Source organism: Linepithema humile, chromosome 6 (genome assembly GCF_040581485.1).
Source record: "Linepithema humile isolate Giens D197 chromosome 6, Lhum_UNIL_v1.0, whole genome shotgun sequence".
NCBI classification, from domain to species: domain Eukaryota; kingdom Metazoa; phylum Arthropoda; class Insecta; order Hymenoptera; family Formicidae; genus Linepithema; species Linepithema humile.
This window is the reverse complement of record NC_090133.1, coordinates 5024537-5051447: the sequence shown is the minus strand read 5'-3', so window position 1 is coordinate 5051447 and position 26911 is coordinate 5024537. Positions and strand designations below refer to the sequence as shown.

Genomic DNA, 26911 nt, shown 5'->3' with positions numbered 1-26911 from the left:
AGCTGACTTTTTGCATCTATCTCAAATTATAATTTCCTAGAAAATAATCGCTGATTTTGTATCTTAAGCTTATAGCATATAGTTTTTTCGCATTAGCTATGCAAAGTATCTTGTGCTTAATTACTAATTACTAAAAAATTCATTATTTATGTAAAATTATTTATTTGTTTTTCAAAGAAATAAATAGCTTCTTTTATTGAAGATTACTTCCTTTTATATTTATCTCTAAGTTATCTCTAATTTTTGATAAATTTATCATGTATATATTATCAGAAAGTTTCAAACAAGTAATTTTTTAAATTTATTATTTATTATTAGAATAAAATAATTTATAAGTATAACAAATTTACTCGCGTCACATGAAAAAACTCATTAGCTATATGCCGCAAGCTTTAATTTTAATAGTTTAGATCGTCAGATCGTCCGTCGTTCTGTTATCAACGCGCATACGACTGAATGAGTCGCACTGCTCGCCGTTACTTTCGAGAATCACTGCAATCCGTTAAAGACATTATACACGTTCACGATGCATGACCGGCCGTTGCGCGTTACCAAACAGCGCAACGTTCTTTTATTTAGCGATGTTTATCGATCCTTTCGTCTCTACGATAGATCAACGTAATATTCGCGGTCGGATTCGCGAGAGGAAAATTGAGAAAGTGACGAGGAAATAAATCCACGCTGGTATGTGACAATTAAACCTTCATTCGGAATGGCAGGACGCAGTCGGAGGTGCTTAATAAATCCAAGCGGAGTGAATGCGCGAAGCGCGACTCGCGCGGAGTGCAGTAGCGCAGTCATTGAACTCGTCGCCGGCCACAATTTTCATGTAAAACGAGGGCAAGGCTATTTTATTCGTAGTGCTTGGGGAGATAGGCGAATGGACTCGCCGTAAGAACATAGAGATGCGGCTTCGGCGAGAGGTGCGAGTTTAATTGTGCAACTGAAAACAATGCACTTTTACAACACAACGTGCAACGTACCGCGCGACGTTTTTAACAATAAAAAAAATACTTATATTTTATCTGACACATTAAAATTCGTGAGATATTGTCGCTACTATTTATCGTTAATCCATGTAACATTTATAAAGCAAATTTTTCTTAATTAACATAAATGATTTCAGTCTGTGATTTATAGAAATAAACGGGCATTTTGTGTGTTGTTTTTTAATTTTTACTTGACGCAATGCTACATCGGAAAAGTGTCACGACAGTAACAGCCGGAATTTCATTCGTTCTACAAAAGGCGCGGAGAAAGCGAGCGGCGTTAGCAACAATGTGAGACGTTTGTACGCGGATATTTCGCGGGCGGTTCTATCACGAACGGCGGGCAAGTTGCACGTTACACGCGCGCGTCCATCAACCGACACCGCCGCCGCCGCCGCCGCCGCCGCCGTTGCCGCTGCATCTGGGCAGCCTCTGAAAAAGTGTGTCATCGAATACACGGACGGCGAGCATCTCGTCAGCGACACCGCTATCGAGAAACATCTATTTCGTGGTTTTGTTGAATAAAGCTAAAACGCAGCGCCAAATATTACACACCGTACAAGGCCACCGAGAGCGGCACCAGCGTCTTTATCGCCGCTTTTATCGCGACTAAGATAGATATTTATAGAGAGATGACTAATTACACATGATTTCACTAGAATCTACTATTCCGCGAGCCGCTGTCGTTCTTTAGCCGTGTATTTCCATCGTGATAAAAGGTGAGAAAAGGATCGTCGGGTTTTGTCGTCGTCGTTGTCGTTGTCGTTGTCGTCGTCGTCGTCGTCGTCGTCGTCGATGAGCGCAGACGTACAACTTTATGCAACGCAGCAGTTCGCGCATATTGCGCGTAATTCTCTCATATTTTTCTACGGCAGATAGTTTATTTCCAATACTCAGTTAATATCGGAATGCCAATAAATAATATAAACTTTCGGCATCTCGGTATTTCATTCTGCCCATTGCCCGGCGCGATAAAACGGAAAGTGCGGCGTTAGTCAATCGGTTAACGTAACGTTATCGGAAAGTTTCCGTGAGGCTTATGAACTTAGCAGGGACCTTATTCCGCAGTGAGTTCTCCCCGCAGTACTTCGGCGCAAGATAAAACGGTGAACTCGTGACTTTGACTGAATCGTAGATTCTTATCTTACAGACGTGCATTAATTGTTTAAAAGGTAGCGTGATTAAACAACGATCAACTGAGGCCGAGAATATTATATCTCAGTGAATACTGATGGAACAACATAATTCACGTGCGAAGTCTACGGAACTAAATTTCAGCTCAACATACAAAGCGGATTTGATACTTGTAATTAGATTCTCTTTTTATTCGATAAGCGGTAACATGCAAGAATTCTTTTTAATGCGCAGAAAATTGTCAACTCTGTGAAATGGTTAAAGCTTATTACCTCATTGGATAATTTGTATAGTTAGGAGCATCGAAAGCTATCCACTCGGGTACTTCCACCTCTTTCTAAAAGCATTCATTCCAATGCTTTTGGAAAGTGGTGAGGGTACTCGAGTGGATAGCTTTCGATGCTTTAACTGTATATAATGCAATTTACTGCTGACGTCATTTATTGCAAAAATGCGAAGAAACTTTCCGATCAATCTAATATTACAAGTCCATTCTTATAACAATTTTGGAAACGTATTCTTCTCAAAAATCGAAGTTGCATTAAATTTCGTACACATTGTCATGAAATCCAAGTGTGTATCACCAGTAATAGCTAAGTATTAATATCAACGATACAAGATAAGAAATCAACATATTTTTGGAGATAGACTCTTTCATGATCGTTTTTATGAAAAATGCGTAGTCACCTTTAACCTTCATAATAGTACGAGACTTCGAAACTACTTCGCTAATGCTTACGAACAGAAAATATATTCTCGAGGCTGTTTACGCATGTTTTCTCATACATAAAGCGGATAAAAAGTTACTGATTAGTAGCGAAATACAGCTCAACTCCTTACAAAATAAGTTTTTGCTGCGGTTCTTGAAGCAGCATTAACACTCGCGGATCATACAAACGTAATTGAGCGAGCAATGTGTCTGTGTCGCCTGATTTATCCTTGCGTTACTTATCTAATCTCATGTATTGTGAGGCCGAAATAACATCCGTATTTTCATGCACCGGGTGTCGCAAAAATTTCCATAGACATCAAAACTCTTCGAATAACGCGATTCGCGCGAAGTCCATCGGACGTTTTCAATCAGATTAGCTATCGATAGTTCGAAACTTTATGAAATTTTTCAATGATAAAAGAATTAAAATATATTGACCAGACTTACCACCGCCAGAGTTCCAGCAATTATCAGTCATCCCTGTTTATCCATCTGCAAAGTTGGCACTACATTATAATCACACTGATCCAACTCGCTCGAATGTCCCGCGGCACGGTGGTGGTCTTTGACGGCGGCGTTACGCGCGCCGGATACACTTTTCATGAGCCCCCTCAGTGCCGCCCGACAAAACTCTCAGCTCCGCCGCATCGCTTTACACCAATGAGAGCACCTGTCTCATTATTGATCTCACACTACACTCTCTCGATCGCGATGTACCGGGTGGGCAACAACCGCGAGAGCATCCGTAAGAATTCACACTCCCTGATTTCCAGCTTCGAGTTCCGCGACGAATGCAAAACTCTCTCTTTCTCTTTCTATAATGATCGGATCACGCGCGTCTACACAACTGTCGAGCGTCTAACTTATTTTTAATCGCTATCACACGCCCGTAATCGTTAGTCACAATTAGTTGACGTTACTAATAGTTCGGATAACTTTTAACTTTTAACTCGGACGGATCAATTAACGTCTCCTTAGAATTCGTTTCAGATCTAAAAAAAATGTTTTAAAATAAAAAAAAATCATCACTAGACAGTTATCTTGATATCATAAATATCATCTTACATAAGGATATAAAAATGAAGAAACAAACACTCAATAAGACAAGTTAAGCTATTTATAAGACAAGTTAAGTTATTTTTAAATTTAGTTTCTCGTCGCGTAGGTCTTGTTTATTCGGATTCATCACAATGCACAATGCAAATACCGGACTATTGTCTAAGAATACATGAATACGATTACAAAGCGATGAAACCCTGGAGCAATATAAGAATTGATCAACACGTACTGATACACATCAACTTCAACGTTTTCAAGATTCTTTCGTACGATTTCAAACACGCGTGAATTTCTCCAGAGAATAATTTCTCCTTTTGCTCATCTGGCATAATATCGGAAAGGAAAGCTAAGATGGGTGAACTAAGCCACAATGTAAGTATACCAGGTGTAGCAACACTCATAATGGCGGTATGATAAATCAAGAAATCTGTCCAGAATGCGAGCACGAAATTCGAATTTAAAAAAAAATGCAATACATGTGATAAACTTTCTGTTACATTCGTTTCTGTGCTTTCGTTCTGTTGTCTTTTTCTACCTGTAAAGCATGAGAGTGTATCTGTTTCATTCAAAGAAATGAAAAAGAGTGTAGCTCTCGAAAACACGGCACTCTACTCTTAACGGTAATCGCCACTGTCTGAACGAATCCTAAGGAAGACCAGCAAGATGAGGTTATGTGCTGACACGAGCCAAGGGCGCCGGCGTTTAAGCCCGAATCACACGACGGATCGCAGTACACGATTGTTTAATCAACTTATATTGATTTCCGGATTGTTTTGTCTGAATATAATAAGAATACTTGAGAAAAGAATGCGTGAGTAAGTTAAATTAGCGACTTGAATGGCGTTGAACAGTCAGAACTTTTTAAAATTTATATTATTGTTTTTGATCGGACGGATTTTGATCAATCTAAGATTGCTTAATGACATCATCGTGATTAATTAATTTGGAATGGATGAAAATCCATTTAATGAAAAATGCCATATGTTTCACTTAAAAATATTATTAAATAAAAGTTTGATAACAACGAATTGAAATAGCGCGATGGTCGTACACAATCGCTGAACATATCCCGTAACATCTTACAGTGGATTGCTAATGTCATATCTTACTCTTATGGTTCATTGCGTCCCGGCCCTTATTGGCCCCAATATCAGTGTCGACAAAATTACAACGCAACAATACCGACTGTGTGTGTAGGTGCCGCTTTAGTCAAAGAGAGCAAATTGATCGAGACGGCAAAGCACGGTCGGCGCAACCGGCCGTTTTAATCCGCCGATCGATCTGATCGGACGAATCGCGCGGTGCACACGCCGCGCCGCGTGAACGGCCTGCGATCCGTCTTGTGGATTCGGGTGTCCCGAGAATGTATTAATCCGCTGCGATTAGTTCGCAAATTCTCGAGCGCGACACGCTCGAAAAACTCAGTTCGTAGACGCACGCGAGAATCGCCGAACGCGAAGGCGACGACGGCAAGAGGCGATGGCTCGGGTCGCCGAGGCCTTCCTCTCCGCCACCCCCTCGGGCCGCCGCCGCCGCCTCCCAGTCTCCTCGCGACGTCCAGCCAGAGACTTGGAGGTTACACACCGACGAGTAATCGATTCCACCGCTGACAAACGCGCACTCCACCGAGATCGCAGGAAGACGATGTCTCGACGCGACTCACTTTTTTTCCTTTTATTTCTTCTTCTCTCTTCTTGCCGCTCCTTCCACCCCGCCGATCTTACGATCGCGAAAACGACGCGATTACGAACGTACGCGCGACGATAGGGGGTCGGCCTCTCCACGTTCGTTTCACTCCGCACCGCTTCCGTTTTCTTCCCCCGCACGCGGTATGTCTCTTTCTCCGTCTTCCGCTCTGGTTCGCTCCACTGTCCCCCCTGCTTCTCTTTCTCGTTGAATCTCTTCCTCTCTGTCTCACACGCGCGGACAAGCGCGCACTTCCTAATACGTTCTTCTCTTTCCCTCTCTCTCTCGTGCGGGCACGAGCGACTGTTATTCTTCCACACAGCCTCGCGAACGAAGGCTGGTCGAAGCGGCGACACGCGGCTCTCGTGAAATTTCGTGACTCCACCGAGTAGCACGCGCCGTTCACCGCATCTCTTGTTGCATGACAGACGCGGATAATCCTTCTCGTTTCACGCGCTCTCTTCCGATCCGTCTTATTCTCGTGCTATCAATGGTTCTCTCTTACGTTCTTTCGCCTTCTCCGTCCTTCTCCCTCACGGCATAGCGCGCGCTCCGTTTATCGGAAGAAAGGAGGAAAAACTCATCTGGAAGATGGCCGCCGCCCGCCAGTCACCGATTTATCCCTCTCTCGCATGGCGCACTCTTTCGCGACGAGACACCGCGAACCACCCGGGGAGACCGCGGCTCACACCGCGCGTCACACGATAACACCGGGTCGTTAACTGCGACACTGAGACGCGAGAAACGAGAACGTTTACTACGACGATCACGACGTCGATGACGACGACGACACAACCACGGCACAACACGAACGATGACACGAGCGAAATATCCTAGATGCCGGTACGCGCGCGTCGGCCACACTCTCGCTCGCTAGCCCGGCAGTACTTGTACTAAAAAGCGCACCTCGTAGGAACCGTAACGCACTCTCCTCTCGATACACAGAGCCACTCGCGACATACACATGCACAAACACGAGAGCGAGCACGCGCGCGTACACACGCGGCCTCGTACGTGTACACACACTGCACTGCGCGGCGCGGAGCGGGCGTTCGGCGATCAGTGGTTTCGCGGACGACGCGCGCGCGGAGACACACGGGACTTTTAAAAAAGGCGACGCGGCATCGCGTTCTTCACTTTCATATATATATGGATGTACACATATATATATTTCTCTCACTCGCGATTTGTCTAAAACGATTGTGATTTACACGTTGCACATCCGACACTTCACTCGCGACTCGTACGGATGTCTCTCGCTGCATTCGCGACACGAAATTTAACAACAGCAGCGGCGGCGGTGACGACAGTGACGTTGCCAGTCACACACCATGGCGTTCGCACGGCCTGCTGTTCTGTCTCGCTCTCGTGCAGGCCGAGCGGCACCTTACGGCGCTTCGGCTATTATCGGTGAACTACGATGTTTATTCGGCGGCGCATCGGCCGACCAGTCACGGCTCGCGGCGAGATCATCCCCGGTTCTCGCTTTCGTTTCCCTACTAGCTGCCGTATCGTACAGTCCCGTATCGTTCCGCGTCCCGCACCCCGCTCCGTAAAAGGATTTTAAGGGCGCGTTCACACTGGCTATATAATAATTCTATATAAATAAAACGCAAATGTGAACGAATATACAAATTGTTAATTGTTAAAAATTTATATGCATACGTAGCATATTTTAACAGATATAATATCTAATAAATATAATTAGTATAACTCATTTTAATAAGAACTACTTAAACATTCAGAATTGGATATATTATTTCTTTTTAATATTTTGACAAATGGTGGTACTACACAGTCATACAATACAATACATTGCCATAAATCGTTTCTGATTGCGACATTTTGTTTCTTTACATTTTCATAAGCTGTACAAACTTGTGTTATAAATATAGAAAACATATCAATTATCAACAGGAAGTGGTTTTTTTAATCCAAATCACTTTCTCTCGCGATAATATAATATCTAAAGCTGTGCAAATTCATCCAATTGTTTGATTACTTTATTAACTTTTTATTTTGTTATTTTTCCTCTAGTTCGATAAATAATAAGTAGGGCTTAGAAATTTCATATGATCGATGAATTCGGACAAAGTTTGAAAATCGAGCGTCATTGGGTCAACCAAAGAGTTCGTGCCGATTTTTGTTAGTGTAATTTGAGAGTGTATTAGCGACTATTCCATTAGCGATCGTTTTTTAGAACGATTTGGGTTCAAATTAGGTATTTTATTATTGAAGAGAGTAAGTTTTGAAGAATTATTCTGATAATTTAGATTCTATATAAACATAGAAGTTTCTGTAGAATATTTGAGGCGCATAATGTTGTTTTTGTTTCGGAAAGATGAGAAGGTGACAGACCATTCAGTCGATATGTGTATGGGGATGATATCGTAACTGATAGGATTAGGAAGAGCTGAAATTCCGAGCAGGAAATTTCAGTTTCAAAGATACAGAGCGCTGGTAGATCTTCTATCGTGAATGATGACTTAATTGTTTTTGCCAAAATCTGAAAATCCGCGAATGATCCACAGATCATCAAACAAAATGGACAATATATAATTGAATTGAATGAAGTTTTGTGTCGATAAAAAAATTTGTTTGAATTTAGTCGAAAAATCGGCACGATTCTTTTGAGCTGAAGATAAGTTCGAACTCGATATTCATTTCTTTTTTATTTGAACTGTGCGAACGGATTAAGCAAACGATATGTTAGATTCTCTTAAGCCCTATAAGTCAAAAAGAATTTATATTTTGTGTGTTGTTATATTTGCAATTTATATTTCGATAATTCCATTGCAAAAAAGATTAGAAATATAAAAAAATAGGATATAATAATCGACAATCTTATGACAACCGGTAAAAAATATTTTGTAATAATATATGTAATGATAAATCAAACATTATTATCAACAGTCTTAAATAAAAAGATCCAAATATACTTTTGTATACATTTTCTATACATTTTTTTATGTAGACAAATAAGCGTAAATAAAAGTAATTATCAAGTAAGTATTAAATATAACTATACACTATTAAAGAAACAATTTTTTCAACGACGGAATTGAAAGATTTACTACAAGAGATTATTTAATACGTATTCTGTTGACTAGTAGCTTGGTCATTGTCTCGTCTAAATTTATCGCGCCATTTAACTGCAAAATACATTTTGTCCATACATCGATGCTTCCTCTAAAAAATTTATACGTTCCACATTTGGCACACCGCGCACTTATGTAAATAAAAATATATTTTATAGCATGCAAAACGCAGCAAATCTTAAAGAAGTTTAATTCAAGTTACAAATTATAACAAACTAAATATCACAAGTATAATGTACTTATATAGCAACTTAAACTAGATCAGCATGATTATTCTGAAATTCAGCACTGTTTATTCTGAAAAGTGTTAGTCTTTGACCACACATTTAAGATAAATTATTCATTATAATTAGTTACTTAATCAGTCTTTCGAAATAAACAGTTTACAATTTCTACATATATATATGTACTGCTTTCTATTAAATAATTCCGAATTTTAATTAAATAATAACTTAAAAAAACTTTAGCAGACTGAAGCTTCATATCACTTTGTTGATGATTATATAAATAATATATATAACAAATATATATAATATTACAATTTTAGAATTAAAAAATATATACTTCTTACATATGTAAATAAAAATGTTTATTCAGCGCCAAATGTGGCCGTTTGATTTGGAAATTTATTAACTAACCCAAAGATGGTGTAAAAATAGGCTGAGTATTAAGTATCATGCTCTATAAAAAGTAAATTAATAATATCATTATGAATCTTTACGTTACAAACTTTTTCTCGCGCGAGCCTACGATTGTAGCGAAGGAAAAACTTCTCACCTTAATCGAATACGTACGTTACTATAATGACTACGCTAGTAGCGCTATAAATAATCTACACGTGCTCTAAGCATAATTAAAATGTAATTGCGCTACTACTAACGGCAGCTCTTCATTTCAAGAATGATCGTCCACGATCTTTATAAAGCTAACAATTTATTCCGAGGAATATAGGGATACAGCAAGTCACTTTAACAACTATCTATATCTCAGTTTAGATCTATCATTACTGATCTATCGAATTGTAGGGATCGTTTTGTGTCATGCACATAACTAATCGTACGATGTAATCTCGACAATAAATGGAGGTAGCAATATTGTCAATAACAGGATTATATAATTTTAATGAAATGAATTATGGAACAATGTACAATGTTTTTATGCCTTGCTACGTATCAGTGGCCTTAGTTCCGAACTTTTCGCATCGTTTACATATAATGCGCTACTCGCGACGATATAAAATACTGAAACCCTGTAAATAGAAATTTGATACAATCGATAGTGTATGATTCGGCATATGTCAAATATGCCAACTCTATTTCGCGTTCTTTCACGCGCTTAAAGAAGAATATATTCTTCCCATTTCTGAGCAATAAATTAAATAAAAGTCTCTTCAAAATAACATGCGAGACGCGCAAAAAATCACTATAATAATAATCGTGACGTAAATGTGCGCTGTAAATATAATGCTGTACTATTTTTTATGTACAAAGGATACAGGTACTTTTTTAAACAAGAGTATCTCTATACATAAACAAAACAATATTTTTGTATACCGTATACATTTAAATACATGATTGACTCATCAAGAATGAGCGATATACAATTAATTACTTTTATTCTGAAAAAATGCTTACTTTATCGAAAATTAGAATTAAATTATTTATAGAATATCGTATAATTATAGCACGTGATATTAAAGATATTAAGTAGAAAATTATTACGTGTCTTTTGTGTTTTAACGAAATAATATCACATATAAAGTATATGGAAATTATATACAATATTTGGCAAAAATTACAAAATTATATTTAAATCAGCGATATATCATGTTTGTAACCTTTAGTAATTGTCTGCAGATCTAAAGAATCACCTTGTGAAACTGCATATCATATTAATATAATAAGTTGTACATACGGTTTTAATTTTTTATGTCACACTTCTTTCCGCTAAAACTGAGATGTTTTAAAAGATTCGGCCTTTTAGCACACAAGCATGTTTTACTCGCTTAGAATAAATTCTTTGCGTCGGTTTTACATATCTTTATCATTATTTATGCTCTTCACCGGTACCCGTCTTATATTTTTAGTTCCGATCGTTCACGGTCGCTTTCCATTGGCATAAATTTTTATATTAATCAAGGTCTACGCTAATGTCTGCGTTATTGGTAGTAGAGACATTCATCTCCTCGTCTTCGATAGACGCTTTATCCATAATACCAGACACTGCGTTGTTTGCCGTTTGATTGTCAATCTTTGCTTCGTCGACCGGCTGAACTGTCGTCAGTGTGCTCCACCAGTTTGAGAATGCGCCCTTCGCTTGTGACAATGCTCCCCCTTGTAAATTGTTAGTTCCAGAAATAATACTTTTATACGCATGATTCCGATCGCGATTGGCGAAACTAATTTGCGTTATAATGTAAATACTTGCGAATAATTTTTTAATATGATTAAAAAAATGTAAAACATAAACACATGATGAAAACGTAAAAACAAAACAAAAAAACAGTGCATACATTATTTTTTTAAATAATAATGTGCAGTTTTATGGAATATGGATATATATTTAAACTGATAATATATTTAAATGTGCTCTTTAACATTATAACATTTTGTTACGTTTATATTTAAATTAGCAAATCGTGCAATCTTACCTACGGCTTTCCCCGTGGTTGCTACAGCGCGCCCAGTTGATGCCATTGCTTGATTCAACTTTCTGCCACTTTCTGTATTTTGCATAGTACTGAAACCACACACAAAAGACATGTTTTATTTTCATTTCACATTCAGTCAGAATACAAATAAAACGTAAAGAACGCAAAAAAAAACTATGGATTGAATTTTTGTATCTATTCGTTGTCTTGTTCTAAACTTATATTTGAAACAATTTCTGATTTTTACTTACTGCGATAAACGCAGCTTCATATCTTGAACTGACAGCTGACCAGCAAAAGGATGACCGGGTTCAATATTAAGCATCTCCGGCTTGCTCACGTTACACCACGCCTTATAATTATTTGTACTGCGCCACGCGGACATGAACGCTGCGTTGTAGTGATCCGATTGGCGGGTGTCTTGTTGCATTGAGGTACGCAGCATGCTCAACAGGTACACCCGGAATTGCGTTCTGATCCATTCGTCACCGCCCTCCCATCCTACTCCGTCTAGAAATATATCCTTCCGAGGCTCGGCCACATGCCTTACAACATAATCAGCGAATCTCAGATCTTCAGTGGTGAGGTGCAGTTGTCGTCTTAACTCGGGATCAGTCGCTTCTATCCGTGTGTTTTCAACCTGTTTTTTTTAATAACATAAAATTATAAGTCATATTATTTGTATCTAATCTTGTGATTAAAATATAAATTAAAATATCTTTACACTCTTACACTTACCTCGACTAGCACATCGATGAGTTGCTTCTTTTGTTTGAATAGCACATTTGTAGCGCCTACTATGTATCCTCTAACATTAACGTCTCCTAAGAGATCCAAATAGGGCAACGACAGATAGGGCAAGCAAAGATATCCCTAGAGAATAAAATATTTTTATAAAATTAACAATATGCTTTTCACTATACTCTCTGCGATTGATATAATGACATTAGAAGCATACCTTTGTAAATAGTTCTAAAGGTAAGCCGCATAATTCCGGATTAATGTGTGCAATTTGCGTGATGCTGTTCGTTAATCTAGCGTCAGAGAGCGCATCGCTACTTGTGTCGCGAGGTAAACTATTATCCGTGTCACCCGTACTTAACGTAATGGCATTTACACTGTGCACCCTATGCACATTATCATTTGGCTTCGGTGAGTATTTCGAGTTACTGTCTTCCAGATAGGATTCAGTGCACTCTTGCGCCGACTCGATTTCAATAACCTTTATATTTAGGTTTTCATTGTCATTGTTGTTCTTCTGTAAAGTTATGTGCCGCAGTCCGTCCAAGCATTTGCCCTCCATAGATTCCATAGTTTTGTTGTCATTGATACATAAAGAGTTTCTGTTACTGTTATCATTGCACTGCTCGTCGCTTGAGTTTGACATATTATCTTTGACAATATGGGTGGACGATAAATTGGAATCTACAATATTGCTTGTCGAGATTTCTTCTTCGTCAAAAGTTGGAATCGGAGACATTGGCCTGGATGGTCTAAACAGACAAAAAATATTTATCAATTTATTGTTAATCTCCGTTGTAGACTAACTTTATTAAAAGGTTTCTGCAGTACCTGACACAAGCCGCTTGTTGAAGACCATGCTCGATCATGCCAGGATACAATGACAATAGAGTCAATATTGTGGCACATAATGGCTGCACAGGCGATTGATAAAAAACTATCCTTTTCTCAAGCAAAAGTAGTTTAAATAAGAGCAATACTTTGTGACGAAATTGCAGTATAAAATCTCTTGCTGATAAACCTATAAACAATTTAAATGTAAGTCTTATAATTTTATCGACCAGAAACTTCTTCACGAATATTTACCAACAAAAATTTGTGGTGGTATCTGACTATCGCCACTCATACACGAATTAAGATGATGATAAGTATCCTCCAATAAAGACACTTTACTAAAATCTCCTTCCTCAAAGTATGCATGCGTTATTAGGGCCATTTTCACTTGAATGTGTCCGTACAAAGGCAAAGTACTCAGCACACAAACTGATTTTTGAACAGTGCCCCTTGTTATGTCAGATGTGCGGTTTTTCAGTTTCTATAAATGTAATAATGTTTGATTTAATATCAATTAAAATAAAAATTGAAACATTAATACAAAATATCTTTATTTATACCTCAACTGGTATTTGTCGAAAACATGAAATGCCATATATCGTGCGTTTTGGATCGTTGAGACTAGGTAAATGGAAATAGACAGTGTCTTCGTCGTAGTTGTGAGAACCATCGGGTAAGGCGAGCGTAGGCAAATACTTCCATCCTAAAGGACACTCATTAGGCGCACCAGGCACCAAGGGTGGGAACGAGTATTCAACCTGAAAAGTGACGTTAAATTAGTACAACGCGATTAAAATGCGCAGAATGCGGATGCGACAAAGAGACAGGTTAATTGGCGGTTTACCTGGCAGCCTTTTTTGTGATGAAATCCGACAACAATGACGTGAAGAATTGGTCCGTTCGATTCCGCCATCCTTACAGTTCCGGTCGAAACGACGCTGCGGTAATTTCCAGTTCTGAACACTTATTTCTACCAACAATTTATGAACGTCATTTCGAAATCACAAAAAATACCTTCCCACCGACAGACGAGCTGATAGCGGCACACGAGATTTGACATGCGCCACACGATACGTACACACATACACAACGTTATCATACTCGGATCAGTGACGCCAGATTTGAGACACAGGCAGCAAGCAGCATGAGAGAGAGAGAGAGAGTACCGACACATGCGCAAGTCATGTATGTATGTCATGTAAGCTTCGCGCTTCGGCTAGCTTCGAACACTAGAAAAGAGTAAACATACTATTTCTTTCTCCTTCTTAACAGAAACGCTCCATTTTAGCCGGGATTTAAAAAAATTATTAACAAAGGACGATTGATTCAGGATTTTATTTGATTTATTATTATTTTTTTAAATGATCCATTTGTTTAATATGAAAATTTCACTCGATATGTATGAGTCGACATATAAAATTAAATTATCGATAGCATTGAATATATTTATAACTCAATTATCTCATGATACTGTTTACATAACTATCAATGATAATAATATAAAAAGATATTATAAAATTATGAGAAAAAGTTTTTTACGTTTATATCATATTCTTATAAAACTCAGTTTAAAAGAGACTTGTTTAATATTTTCGATTTATTAACAAAACGCAAAACATATTGCATACAATTGTTGTACATGTATATACAAGAAGTCTCTTATTAGATAGATACGTATTACACAATTCATCAAAGATTTTGAATATTTTACATATTGATGATGTGAAACAAACTGCATTTGCCATGCATGTAACAAATTCGCGCCTTTATTCCATTGCATCGCCCTAATTGTGACTCTTCACGTAATATATATGTGTATATATTACGTTTATAATATAACGAATATATATACATATATACATATAAATTAATCTTCTCTTTTATATATTTCGTCTTCTCTTTGATTCCTTAAAATATTTTAATATCGCAAAACACCGACGGAACGCGGCGTGACGTTTAGCGTTTCGTCTTCGTTTCAAGTCCATTTTCTCTCGATTTTCTAATAAGTCCACGCGTGATAACGCCTCACGGGACATAGCTCGAAGGATATTTCGTGCGCTCAGATCGTGAACGCAAAGCTGTGACATCGGCCTCATAGCCGTTTCTCTTCTCCGTAACAGCAGAGAAGGAAAGGAAGTAGATGGGTGGAAAGAGATGATCCCTAGAAGACGCGCTACCTGCGTACATTGAAGCCCCGAGTGCCATCTGGGCCAGCAGGCATGCGAACCACATTGTTGGGAACGTTGCTGCCGTTAGATGAATTTGATTTTGGTTGAATTTTGTTGATTTCTTGCATCATCTTTTCTTCTGGGCTTTTCTCTTCGCCTAGGATTCTCTTTCGCGCTTCTGCATACTCTTGCTCCCTCTAAAAATTACTCGTTACAATCTCATATATTCTAAAGGATGAAATAAGTAACAAATATAACAATAAATACTAAATAGCAACAAGTAGCAAATATAACAAAACAAATATATACCTGCTTCAAAGATTTGATAGGTTGTTTAGGCTTATCTTCATTCAGTGGCCCATCGCCACTCCCTCGCGAATCTTTGGTTGGTCTTTTTAATATCTTTACCATAGGTTTTGGTGGTACATATTGCGATCTGAGGCCATCTTCACCCAATATGATCATTTTTGTATTTGTGTTATGACTAGTCCTGTTTTTAAGAAGTTGGATATATAATAAATAGAATATATGCTACATGATAAATAATGATAAAAAATAATACTCTTAACTATACAGACTACAGCAGCATACTTTTAAATAAGTTTATGACAAACATAAAACGGAAAAGAGAATATTTAAAAATATATGTCCAAACACTTACCTAGAAGATTCCACTTCTTCCTCCGCGTGCAATCGAAGGGCATCCAGTTTTTTGTCTAATGTCTAAAATTTATCATAATTTTATACATTATATTAATTTTTTAATATGCGAAATTAAATAAAAGAAATAACGGAATAAGACATTTAAAAATTAAAAAAAAATATTCGTTGAAAAAAAAAACAATGTAAACTTTACAATGTTACACACTCCATACAACAATGTACCCTTATGGTAACAGTAATTATTGCAATTCGGGATCATGTGCTAATCCATTGATAAAATGCAATTACGAACACATGATGGAACTTAACGCAAAAACACAGAAAACAATTGTTTTCGACAGTTTCTCAGTCGTGCGGTGCCAAAAAACTTGAACTTGAAGGTGTTCGCGTGCGGTATAGGTTAAGACGCGATTATTTCATTCCATATGTAATTTAGAAAACGGAATTTCAAATGCATCTTACACTGGACTCTTCTATTTGCTCCCAGCTCTCGAGAACGTCGTCCATGGTTGACACGTCGCGAATTTCCGTGGAAATTCTCGAGTTTTACGAACCGTGTGCGATCAGTCAAGTGCAAAGAGAACTGGAGAGAACGGGTACATTCGTGTTAAAATTGAGGACGGTGTCGGTGCTGCCTTATATCGTGAGAAATGCAAACTACATATTGTTAATCACCGAATAGGCGCGATTATTCAAATTTGATCTAAAATCTCACATTTTACAGAATAATAAACTAATTTTTACAATTTTGCGCACACATTTTTTTTCTTAGTTAAAAATAGGATGATTGGCTTGACATTGACTCGTTCTACTGAAAAGAGAAGACGTCTGACTTATCGTTGACTAGTTAATAAACTTAAAATGGTGATAATTATACAAATAAAAATCATATTACATGCATATAATGCATATAAAGAATCACAATATTAAATATTTGTAATAAATTTTTATAATATTTATATTTATATTGACAAGTCTATACTTTTCTAAAATATACTCCAATATAACTATATTTTTTATAAAAAAATATTACATCGTTATTTTATATACAAATTGATCGCAAATAATTATATACAATATTTGGTCTCTTGTTACAATTTGGACTAAATTATGCATCACTGTTCTTTACTTCAACCGGGCTGAGAATAGTAAGTACATATTGCAGAATCTTGACTAGTTCCTGTTCTTGTTTAGTGGCATCGATACTCAGTAACGTAAATCTACCGAGAGCTTCCCGAATGCTTTGAGAAAATCCGGCGCTCCGTGCAATGAGTTTCCCTTTTTGATTGTTGCTTACCAAAGACCATAACATAGAACCAGCTAAGTTGATCTCACACATCGATCCAGTCTTAAAGATATCGTGCAATAAATTGATAAAATCCACTGAAAAGCAAAAGATATAATTAGCAGTACAAAAATATGACAATTATTGCATCTTTTCTAGTACTTGTATCAGTTTATTTACCTGAACTAAGAAGTCGAGGTCTATTCGCTAAGTTGAAAGCTAAATTGCGTAATATTGATATCGCGAGGACTTTGCTCGATGATGAAGAACACTTTGCCAAATGTATCAGAACGTCCAGAGCGTCAGTAGCCTAAAATGTTATTATAAAAAATAAGAATATTAAAAATACATATATTAATATTTATATTTTTATTCTTTTTTTAATTTATGTTTTTATATCTTACCTTTGGCACGCATAACTGCCCTTCTTCATAATAAGTAAAATCTATTAAAAATTCTAAGCAATACATTTCGACTAATGGCCACGGTTTCGTTCTTTTAGTGATAATGGGATGTATTTTAGTAAAGAATTGAAGAAGATTGCTCTGCAAAATAAGTTTATAAATTATAACTTGAAACGCACATTCATATTTCTTGAATTCTAAGCCATTACGTTAAATACATTCTAACGAGAATCAATAAACAATGATTACCTTTGAGATAGAAATTCTACACTCGTGAACATGTACTGCGTTTCGCAAGATATGAAAGGCAAAATGCATCTTGTGATTATCGAAAAGTTGACCAGCTCTTTCAATTTCTTTGCTCGCTACTTGGATAATAACATGTATTAATGCGAGAGTATTCGGCGTTTTTCTTAAACCACTTCCCGGTAATGTTGTCGTTAATGTCAAAGATTGCGCGGCTAAAAATGTGCAATAAAATCTGCGATTAACCAAGGATAATAGCATAAAAAAAGAAACATTATATTTATTGAAAGTAACAATTGTCAAGTTAATCGCTCGAACGTTATCTTACCAACACGAGATTTAGTTGTAAACGTCGCCAGCAATTTTAAAGCAGTCGTAGACACTGTTTTATTTAATGCTATTCGAACCCACAATTTGTGCACCACATCTGCCAAACCCTCCTTTGTTAGACTCTCCTTTACGTGTACATCCCCGTACATGAAATTCATTAGAAGCGTGAAAATACAGTTTGCATCGTGCAATAAAGGATGAGTCTGTGACAAAAAAGAAGACGGTTTTTGCTACAAAAATAGGATAAAAAATTGCAAAGATATTTCATTATGTATTTCCGGCGTTTCGTACCTTTCTTTCTGCTTGTTTCTTATAAAGTTCGAACGGTTGAAGATTTAGCTTCACATATATTTCCTTGAGGATCATTAATGCGGTTTCAGGAAGATTTCCCTGCAGTGCCGTCCGTTTCGCTTCCTTCGATACATATAATAAATTCGTAAGGGCACCTATAATAAGATCCTTGTCTTCCGATTGTTTGCAATTCTTCTTGGATTTCGCATAATTATGAGCGATGAAAAGATGCAGTAGAAGCTCGCATAATTCGTTTCCCATCGTAATTCGTTCTTCGTTCGATGGCTTGTCATTTATTACCGTATACAAATCCTCGCTTTCGTTCGACTTTCTGGAATACGCGTTGGCATCTCTTATCGATAATTTGTTCACACTCGATATCACGTCTCGCAGACTATCATCCTTGCTTTCAATTGTGACATATGTCATATAAGTATCGAGCACAGTCTGCAATAAACAGTTACCATTTCTTCCCAACATATCCTTCTGAATTTCTTGGGACAGCAGAAAAGCCAAACAACTTATAGCGCTCATTCGTAAATCTGTCGTTGAGTCTTTTATTGCGTAACAAATGGAAGCCATGACCGTTTCCGGCCCGAATAATTCCAGAGCGCTTTGAATAGCTTCAAAGTGCTGGTCCTCCGTTAACGAAAGCACAGCTATGAAGTTATAGATTTCCGTCCACAGTCTGTTACGCAGATACACAAGGCGCGGTTCAGTGGACTCTAAATAAATAAATATGCAAATTAAGCATATCTCTGTTAAAATTTTCATGTGTAAAAATTATAAATAATAATTTATAATATATAATAATCTTACAATACGTACGATACAAATCAATATTTAAGAAGCAGAACAGAGTGTAAAGTGAGTCCGGAGAGAAGAGAACAACGGCTGTGTATTCGTTGCTGTACGTGATACAATTTGTGAGAACTGTACAGATGTTAATATACATTTCCAACGTGTCGGAATAATGATTCAAACTCTTCCTGCTTCCGGTATCCTTCGGTATGTCATTCAAACATCTTATAACAGAAGATACAATAATACAATAACTGAAGATATCTTAGTTTTATAGCGTAGACATTTTTGTATACATACCCAAATAAATACTTATCGATGGAATGTTCATAAATTTGCCGAACTACCTCGTGCTGTCCGATAAATATCAAATTGTTTAATAAGCTACAAGCAGCTGTAATAAGCGAGGGCGTCGCTATTAACTGTATTGGATTATCCACGTCCGTTATTTCTGAATCCCTGCCGGAAACTAAGCAACAAAAAGGAATTGATTATATATATTACATATTACAAAATATAGATATATATTACAAGCAGCTTGCTCTATTATATAATTAAATAATATAATTACAGGGTTGCAATTCATCCTGACAATTGTACAGCTGTGATATGGTACGTGGCACTAGTGAAACACAACCAGATCGCACACTTTGCACGAGAGTTGCTTTCCCATCGTTTTCTTGATATTCCGAGTGTTCGGTGTCTAAAGTAGTTAATGTATAGATATTGGAGCACAGAACACTGATTTCATGATAGATGTTGCGTTGCTCGACGTATATTATGATAGTTTGCGGTTGTAAAGAATCATCCTGTAGAAAAAAAATTATTTCTTAAAACACACAATTTTCAGCGAAAATTTAAAAGAATCGAAAACGTAAAAACACACACATCTTATTTAATTTATCAAATAAAGTTTAAAGTTAATGTCCTTCTGACATTCTAATAATATTGTACTTTTGCGCTTACACACTGAAAAGTTATAGAGTTGCAGTTCTTCAACATGTTGCAAAATGCAATACATGCTTGTTCTCTCACTAAGCAAGATTCCTCTCTGTTTGTGATGCACTGGAGCAGCGTGTGACATAAATCACTCGGTGCCATGGCGATTGCGTTGAGGAGTTGCGATACATTGTACACTATATTCATCAGACCTGCCAGTAACTGCAAGGCCGAAGCGCGAACCAGTGGATCTCTATTTTGCCATAACATAGGCAACCAATTTAACGAACGGCCTTCTTCGTACCAAAATACTATCCATGCCTGTAACAAAAAGACAACCGTATTACTCGTTTGTGTTCAAATTAATTATATACCGTATGTAAAATTATAGAAAAATGGATTATAGTAATCAAAATACTAATTAGTACACATATTTTTTAAAATGTTATTAAATAAAAAATACTTACATTTTTATTAAAATTGAGTTGCATCTGATGCAATAAATGGTTGAGACATATTATTGAGTTTCTCGTTATTGACAAACCCATGAAACTAACCGTTCCAGCGTCATGAAAGGACACAATCAATTCAACGAGTGTGTTACAAAGAGATATTAGTAGGTTCTTATGATTTCCCCACTCGCACTGTCCGATCAAATATGTCAAACATGTTAGCAGCCAATCGAGATATGCTATAACAAAAAAAAGATTAATTCCAAATTTATCAAACTGTAAAAGCAAATTTCTAAAATAAATGATTTATATTATTTTAGAGATTTGGATACGCTAGATTCAACGGGAATACTAACCGAGATTGTAGAAATGCTGTTGATCTCCGAAACACAATGTTGAAACGACAAATTCCACAAATCGAATCCAAGTATTCCTAGGTTTATCGTCAGATTGTTGTGTTTTTTCAATAGCTGAACATGTACGCACTAACTTAAATACAGATTGATATACATTCTGATTGTCAATTTCCAAGTTTTTAAATAAATCTGCTAACGATCTTGTCATGTTTTTCATAATTTTACTAATCCACAAATTTTTTCCTGAAAATTAAAAAAAAAAAAAAATAGTTTAATATCACTCCAAATAAAATATATTTGTAAAACAGCAATATTTTAGAATATTCGGTTTATCTTTCTCTCTCTTACCATTTTTTATAACATTTAGATACAATTGTAAAAAGATTAAAACATCTATAAATAAATCGCAATCTTCTTTACTCGTGGGATGCGATAATAAAAATCGTTCAAACGTTTGCTCCCACGGTAGCGAGTCAATATTTTTCTCATTATCGCGTTTAAGTACTTTGTAAAATTTCAGATACCTGAAAAATGAAATGAAGCAAATAGTAAGTAACAGTAATGCTATACTTAATATTGTGCAATAACAATAAAAAGATTTGTTATTAGCAACAATTATAACTAACATTATGAGAAAATCTAATGCACACATAACACTATAGTGTGTAGTAGAATTTTGGATGTTGTAGAGCTGCTGTTGACAACAGTATTGAGGAAAACTGTATTGTAGAGTGAGAAAATCTTTTTCAAGAATCTTCAATTTATCAGAGATTTCCGAATTCTCTAAATCACCTAAGCATTTCCACAACATGTTTACGCCGTCATTCCATTCCCATGCCCAGTACTGTCTAATGAAAGTTAAGGCTACTGGATTGCTGCCATGAAGAACTGTAAATAATAAAAAAAAATTATTTTTCGTTATTTTATAGCCTAAAGACATGAGAAACAACTTTTAATCTCTTAATCAAACAAAACCAGTAACATAGTTTTATTAATGTAAAATTTCATAAACGCGATTTAAAACTACTTACGTGACATGTCAGATCGTCTATGTATACTCGTTTTCCAATGAGATCTGCATTCAAATGGTAACTTCATGTTTTTCACAATAATGTAAGGTAATGAAACGCTGTTTTCTATGTTTTTTTCATTAACTTTTATGATGTACTCGCTATAGAGAAGTAAGCACAGCAGTTGCGATCCGTCAGATTTTACCCACTCGTTATTTGGAAAAAGGAAGAGACCTAAGATATAAGTTTTTATATATTTACCAATTATGTTATAAAATCTAAATAACAGTAAAACACATTACATTATTACACTTATTTTTTATATAAATTTCGAATAGAATATAAAATTAAAAAGTTGTAAGTATACATACTTCTTGTGATATTTAAAAGAACATTAGCGTTGATAGATAACTCATGTCGTATGGAACATTCAAAAAATGCGAGTAGTTTTAATATGCCAATTATCGGTATCACAGAATCGGGATAATTTACGTAATCTTTCTCTATCTAAAAATAATACAATTCAATTAAATAAAAAAAACGCTTATAAATATTTTCTTTTGTATAACTTACCAGAGCTTGGTTGAAAATGTTCAAAATCAAGGGCAATCCACCTTGACTAATGAACAATTTGTGTAAGGAAGTGTCGGAGAGCATCACGCTAATTTGTACTAAAGCGGATTTCCGTATTTTGGGATCCACATTTGGTTCATTTAACATTTCCAATACTGATAACATGTTGCTCCTCTGCAAACAAAACAGTTTTTGTGTAAATAATGTTCAAAAAATTATAATTTTAAAAATAAAGTCAAATAATTATAATTCTAATTAATAATTTCTCAATAAATAAACAAAAAAACTCTTAAGAATAATTAAATAGAAAATTTTTAAAATATTCTTAATGCAAATATGTAACCTGATAATTGCCTTCTGATCGCTTAACGAAGGTTTTATGCTCGAATATACAGAGTGAGCTAAGAGGTAAACCGTGTAATGACGATAAACGCGGTAATTTCTGAATAGAATCTTTCTCCTTCCCCAAGAGCCAGATTAAACGACATAACGCTTCTTCCCGGATGTCGCTGTTTGGCGAGTAAAGAAATCTTAAATTGCCTTTCAACATCTGAAATTGAGAGCTATATAGCACGCAATAAGTAGCCATGAAAATATCTACAACCAATTAAATTACCTCGATAAATGGTAATTGTATGTTATCGGAAATGTCAGGATCAAATATCTTTGTTACACATTGACCTAAAGGCGTATTGGTATCAGCGTGACACTGTAGGAGTTGCAGCACAGGAATGAAAGCTTCTACAGTTTTCAACCATCTGGTTTCGCCCATCTGCACTTTTCCTTTCAGCATAAACACTAGTGTGTCTTTTGACATATCGTTTATCTGAATATCAAACCAAAGCAGAAATAAATGTTGAATCAAGTAACGCTTTGCAATATTCAGAAATGTGTAATACAAAATTTCTATTACCTCGCTGTTTTCGCTCGTTGCGCCATGAGAAATAATTTCCGTCAAAACATTTAGTTCCAGCAAGAACGTCAAATTTTCCCATGACAGCTTGTCTCTATTATATTCAACTCCCAAGATACTTTTGACTAGCGCATGGCATTCGACGTACGTCGTATGCTGGATATCTAAATCCGCGTTTGCTAATAAGCTCAGTATCAGTTTTGTCGCTAGTGTGCAGTCTTCTTTACTTAGAGAATATCTGACAATATCTTGTAAAAATTTTATAGCCTTCTTAACAACAGTTAAATTTTTATGGTACGATAAACTTAATTTAGATGCGTATAACATTTTTAATGTTTCCGAGGGTGATTTCAATGAATTTTTTAACACAGAGATAACTGCTTGCATAGACTTTGCGATAGTTTTCGTTTCATCGAACAGTTTTACCACTGCCAATTGTTCTGCACCTTGAAATTGCTACAAATAAAAAAATTGCATTACTTTAAGTACTTGGCGACAATAATTGCGTGAAGATGATTAAATTACTTACGCGAGCGTATTCTAAAAGCATAGAATGCAATGCTGGGTACAGCAGGTATATTGGTGCATCCATCGTGGCATTCGTTATAGATGCTTTTAATGCATTCGGTATGACAGAATCTGCTAGTTCCAATGGCACAATACTGCTTAATAATTTCATAGTGATAGTAGTAAGATACAAATATGTAATTCTCAAGTAATCCACATTGCTGCAGCTTCCGAAATACTCCATCACCTCTCCCATCAAATTGAACAACACTTTCAAGTCATCGTTTATCTTCATTGCCATATCATCATTGCAGAGCCAGATATTCGGCATTACACTAATTATTAACAACTGCACTAATTCGTGAGTTAGGTCTGTGACGTACTTCACATTTCGTAGAGGAAAGATAGAATCAACGGGAATGCTCAATTGAGTGAGAACGTGTTTCAAAGATTCTATGCAATAAACCGGCAGAAGCATCTGTTGCAATTGTAAAACAGAATCATCGACGTTTTCGCTGATACTTTGACTTCTGTCACTGGTTCCCTGAAAAATATTATATCATACATATAATAAAAATATTAGAATATAAAAAAATTTGATAAAAAAATGAAACAATACTCACCGTCGATTGATATGCTTGATAATTAGCTTCAGGTACTCCACTATCTAAACCATCTCCAGCTTCCGAAGATGTATAAACATTATTATCTAATTTGCTGGCCAGTAACTACAAATAAATAACACAAATATGATTAGATAAGAATATGGATTAGAATAAATTGAAATAATTAACACAAAAGTTTGCTAAACATACAAAGATATTATAAAATTTGTTGTATCAAGACAAATAAATCATGTTTATGAATTTATTCTTTATTTTCGTTTACCTTTTGCTTTTTATTCGCTACACATGGTTCACAATAATAGTAAATGCGAAACCTTAAAGAACGTGTCAGTTTACGCAATGTCTTCAATACAATTTGAGTTGGAATCACACACGCAACATTAGTTTCTGACATATTAGTACTTGATTTAAGAAGACCATGAAGTATCTGTAATATTATTTTAGATACATGTTTCTTGATATATTATTCATAAAATAGATACGTAATTTATTGAAATAGAATATTTACTTTAATTATTGTTGGTCGTTGAAGAAAAACCTCGGCTGGGAAGTCTTGCATCATAACATTCGTTATAAACTGACACGTGTGTAATATGAGATTAGTATCCGTAGTGTTATTAAGAGCTTCCTCGACTGCAGTGAGTACTCCTCTGTCTGAAGTAACCAGTGGCTGCCATGGCATTATCAACCATTTTATGCCACCTTCTATCAGCTTAGAAACTTGCGTACTATTCTTATGTTCCAATGTTATGTCAAACGGTATTGTACTGTATAGTTATATATGCATTAGTTTCATGTGTAATATACTATACAAATAAGAAAAATAAAACGTTCTTCTCTTTTTTTCTTATTATAGTTTGATCCCTAAGATAAAACTTTTCCCCCCCCAATACACATATTTAATAATATATTTTAACTATAGCAGATGTATTTCTAACATTTTTATCAATTATCTTACCTATCTAGGACAGATGGAAAATTGAAAATTCCATATGAATCTTCATAATCTCCTCTTTCATAATTACTCTTTTGTCTGACATGATTTTGTGTTCCACTAAATTTTGAACATGTATTTATAGCAACATCCTGTAATATGACTTCAAAATTATCTATTTCCATAATATATGTAATAAGCAGAATATTCAAATATTTTTGTACCTTTCTGTATGTATATAATCCATCTGTCTGACTTTTTTCTGAATGAAGAACAGCTTCTTCGATTTCGTCCAATCTTGCGTGCCATTCTGGAGAGAGCTTCCTCCTTAATTCACAAAGCTCGTTTTGAAATTTTAACTTGCCAAATGCATTTAAGTAACTCTTTATATCTGCCTTGAAGCAAAGATCAAATATTAATTAAAATACAGCAAGTTTTCCAAATATACTAGAAAATCTTTTATAAAGGTTTAAGCTGCTATTTCAAAATTAATGCAAATTAGATTTTCCTGAATTAGAAAAATATACTAAAGGATTTTCTGCATTGAATTAAGTTCAGTAATTCAGAAATTAATCAAAAATGAATGAAAGTTATATCTAGGTTTTACTAATTAACTAATGTTTTAAAAGTTGTCATTTTATTGAAGTAGTCCAAGTATACCTTTACTAGCTGCAATAATAAATTCAGCACCTTCTCCGGTTGCGGAGCAGTCTCGAACGAGAACCAATTGAATAGTCTCTGAATTATTTCTCTCTTGACAGCATCACAATCGCACACGAAACCAAGATCGTACTTGGAAATAATATTATCCAGAGCTCGCAATCGTATTTCGTCGATAGTGTGACCTAAGAGAAACGCATGCGAAAGAAAATTTGCATTTATTTGAAATTCTACAAAACTATCGATTATCCTTTCTCGTTTATTACCTAATTTTTTAACGTGTACGGCTGTTATTCCGGCGGTGCCTAACATTGTAAACAATGATAACCTGTCAGATCGCCATACGTTGCCTGTCACATGAACTTTGAAAATTTAACCGCCAATTCCGTGACATCATTCTTCATAGTCGGCGATGTTTATAAAAATAAATGAGACCGGCAAATGGGAGAACGAGATGTATTATAGTAACCAACTACCGGCCATTTGTAAAACTACTTGCCGCATGTTACATCTTTATCAATAACTGATAAAACATACATATTACCAACAGCGATAAATCGTGACTTATGCTCTCCAAGAATCAAGATGACGCCACTTATTCTTCCGCTTCGCAAAAATTCTCGTACATGATTGGCGGCCATGTTTCGCGCAGAAACATCATGGAACGCATGCTCTGCACGGCGTCGCAAAGTGGTTCAATCGAATTTCATGCAGCATGATGATTACACGATACACATACCATTATTAGGGAGGATGATATAAAAATTTGCGTAAATTAACGACATAAAAAACAAATGTTCAGTAGTCGGTGAGTAAGAAAAAAATATCAAAATAAATCTTTGAATAAATA

At 36.0% G+C, this 26911-nt stretch overlaps 4 protein-coding genes across 8 annotated transcripts in view; all 4 read right to left on the bottom strand.

The window, feature by feature from the left end:
- Tlk (Tousled-like kinase) overlaps positions 1-6976 on the bottom strand; it is a 43541-nt gene extending 36565 nt beyond the window's left edge. The window contains exons 1-2 of one of the 5 annotated variants that reach the window (XM_012375285.2): positions 5479-6976; positions 3283-3650 (exon numbers count right to left, since the gene is read on the bottom strand). In XM_012375285.2, coding sequence (XP_012230708.1) covers positions 3283-3313 — 31 coding nt within the window. In that variant the 5' untranslated portion in view covers positions 3314-3650; positions 5479-6976. Of the gene's footprint in view, positions 1-3282; positions 3828-5478 lie in introns of those variants that run through there. The other 4 variants (XM_067357134.1, XM_012375286.2, XM_012375287.2 and 1 more) reach the window with 4 other exon arrangements.
- Positions 6977-7313: 337 nt separating this feature from the next.
- LOC105677014 (late secretory pathway protein AVL9 homolog) lies at positions 7314-13962 on the bottom strand. Its single transcript, XM_012375292.2, has 9 exons — positions 13748-13962; positions 13464-13661; positions 13156-13384; positions 12901-13090; positions 12287-12821; positions 12067-12201; positions 11580-11968; positions 11329-11417; positions 7314-11011 (listed from the first exon to the last, which is right to left on the bottom strand). The coding sequence occupies exons 1-9, from the start codon at positions 13814-13816 to the stop codon at positions 10809-10811; spliced, it is 2037 nt and encodes a 678-aa protein (XP_012230715.1). The 5' UTR covers positions 13817-13962; the 3' UTR covers positions 7314-10808.
- Positions 13963-14482: 520 nt separating this feature from the next.
- On the bottom strand, positions 14483-16349 carry LOC105676956 (SUZ RNA-binding domain-containing). Its single transcript, XM_012375187.2, has 4 exons — positions 16197-16349; positions 15733-15794; positions 15381-15561; positions 14483-15268 (listed from the first exon to the last, which is right to left on the bottom strand). The coding sequence occupies exons 1-4, from the start codon at positions 16239-16241 to the stop codon at positions 15077-15079; spliced, it is 480 nt and encodes a 159-aa protein (XP_012230610.1). The 5' UTR covers positions 16242-16349; the 3' UTR covers positions 14483-15076.
- Positions 16350-16713: 364 nt separating this feature from the next.
- On the bottom strand, positions 16714-26468 carry ana3 (anastral spindle 3). The gene is made up of 28 exons (XM_012375477.2): positions 26328-26468; positions 26062-26246; positions 25626-25796; positions 25426-25553; positions 24976-25234; positions 24730-24894; positions 24465-24569; positions 23864-24385; positions 23335-23790; positions 23038-23247; positions 22765-22971; positions 22422-22595; positions 22220-22355; positions 21870-22082; positions 21465-21726; positions 21187-21362; positions 20839-21081; positions 20498-20721; positions 20058-20351; positions 19663-19900; positions 19392-19560; positions 19119-19315; positions 18291-19015; positions 17998-18202; positions 17673-17884; positions 17424-17564; positions 17200-17329; positions 16714-17117 (listed from the first exon to the last, which is right to left on the bottom strand). Exons 1-28 carry the CDS (start codon positions 26371-26373, stop codon positions 16843-16845), a joined length of 6468 nt encoding a protein of 2155 aa, XP_012230900.2. The 5' UTR covers positions 26374-26468; the 3' UTR covers positions 16714-16842.
- Positions 26469-26911: the final 443 nt, after the last annotated feature.

Excerpts from the sequence above, each read along its gene's own strand:
- LOC105677014 (XM_012375292.2), bottom strand. The coding sequence starts at position 13,816 with ATGGCGGAATCGAACGGACCAATTCTTCACGTCATTGTTGTCGGATTT. Across the intron at positions 13,662-13,747 it reads ATCACAAAAAAGGCTGCCAG|GTTGAATACTCGTTCCCACC; the intron begins GTAAACCGCCAA and ends GTCACTTTTCAG. Across the intron at positions 13,385-13,463 it reads TTCGACAAATACCAGTTGAG|AAACTGAAAAACCGCACATC; the intron begins GTATAAATAAAG and ends TTACATTTATAG.
- LOC105676956 (XM_012375187.2), bottom strand. The coding sequence starts at position 16,241 with ATGGACGACGTTCTCGAGAGCTGGGAGCAAATAGAAGAGTCCAGT. Across the intron at positions 15,795-16,196 it reads AGCAAATAGAAGAGTCCAGT|ACATTAGACAAAAAACTGGA; the intron begins GTAAGATGCATT and ends GATAAATTTTAG. Across the intron at positions 15,269-15,380 it reads CTATCAAATCTTTGAAGCAG|AGGGAGCAAGAGTATGCAGA; the intron begins GTATATATTTGT and ends AGTAATTTTTAG.
- ana3 (XM_012375477.2), bottom strand. The coding sequence starts at position 26,373 with ATGTTAGGCACCGCCGGAATAACAGCCGTACACGTTAAAAAATTAG. Across the intron at positions 21,727-21,869 it reads TAGACGATCTGACATGTCAC|TTCTTCATGGCAGCAATCCA; the intron begins GTAAGTAGTTTT and ends TATTATTTACAG. Across the intron at positions 19,901-20,057 it reads ACTCTATAACTTTTCAGTGT|GATGATTCTTTACAACCGCA; the intron begins GTAAGCGCAAAA and ends TTTTTTCTACAG.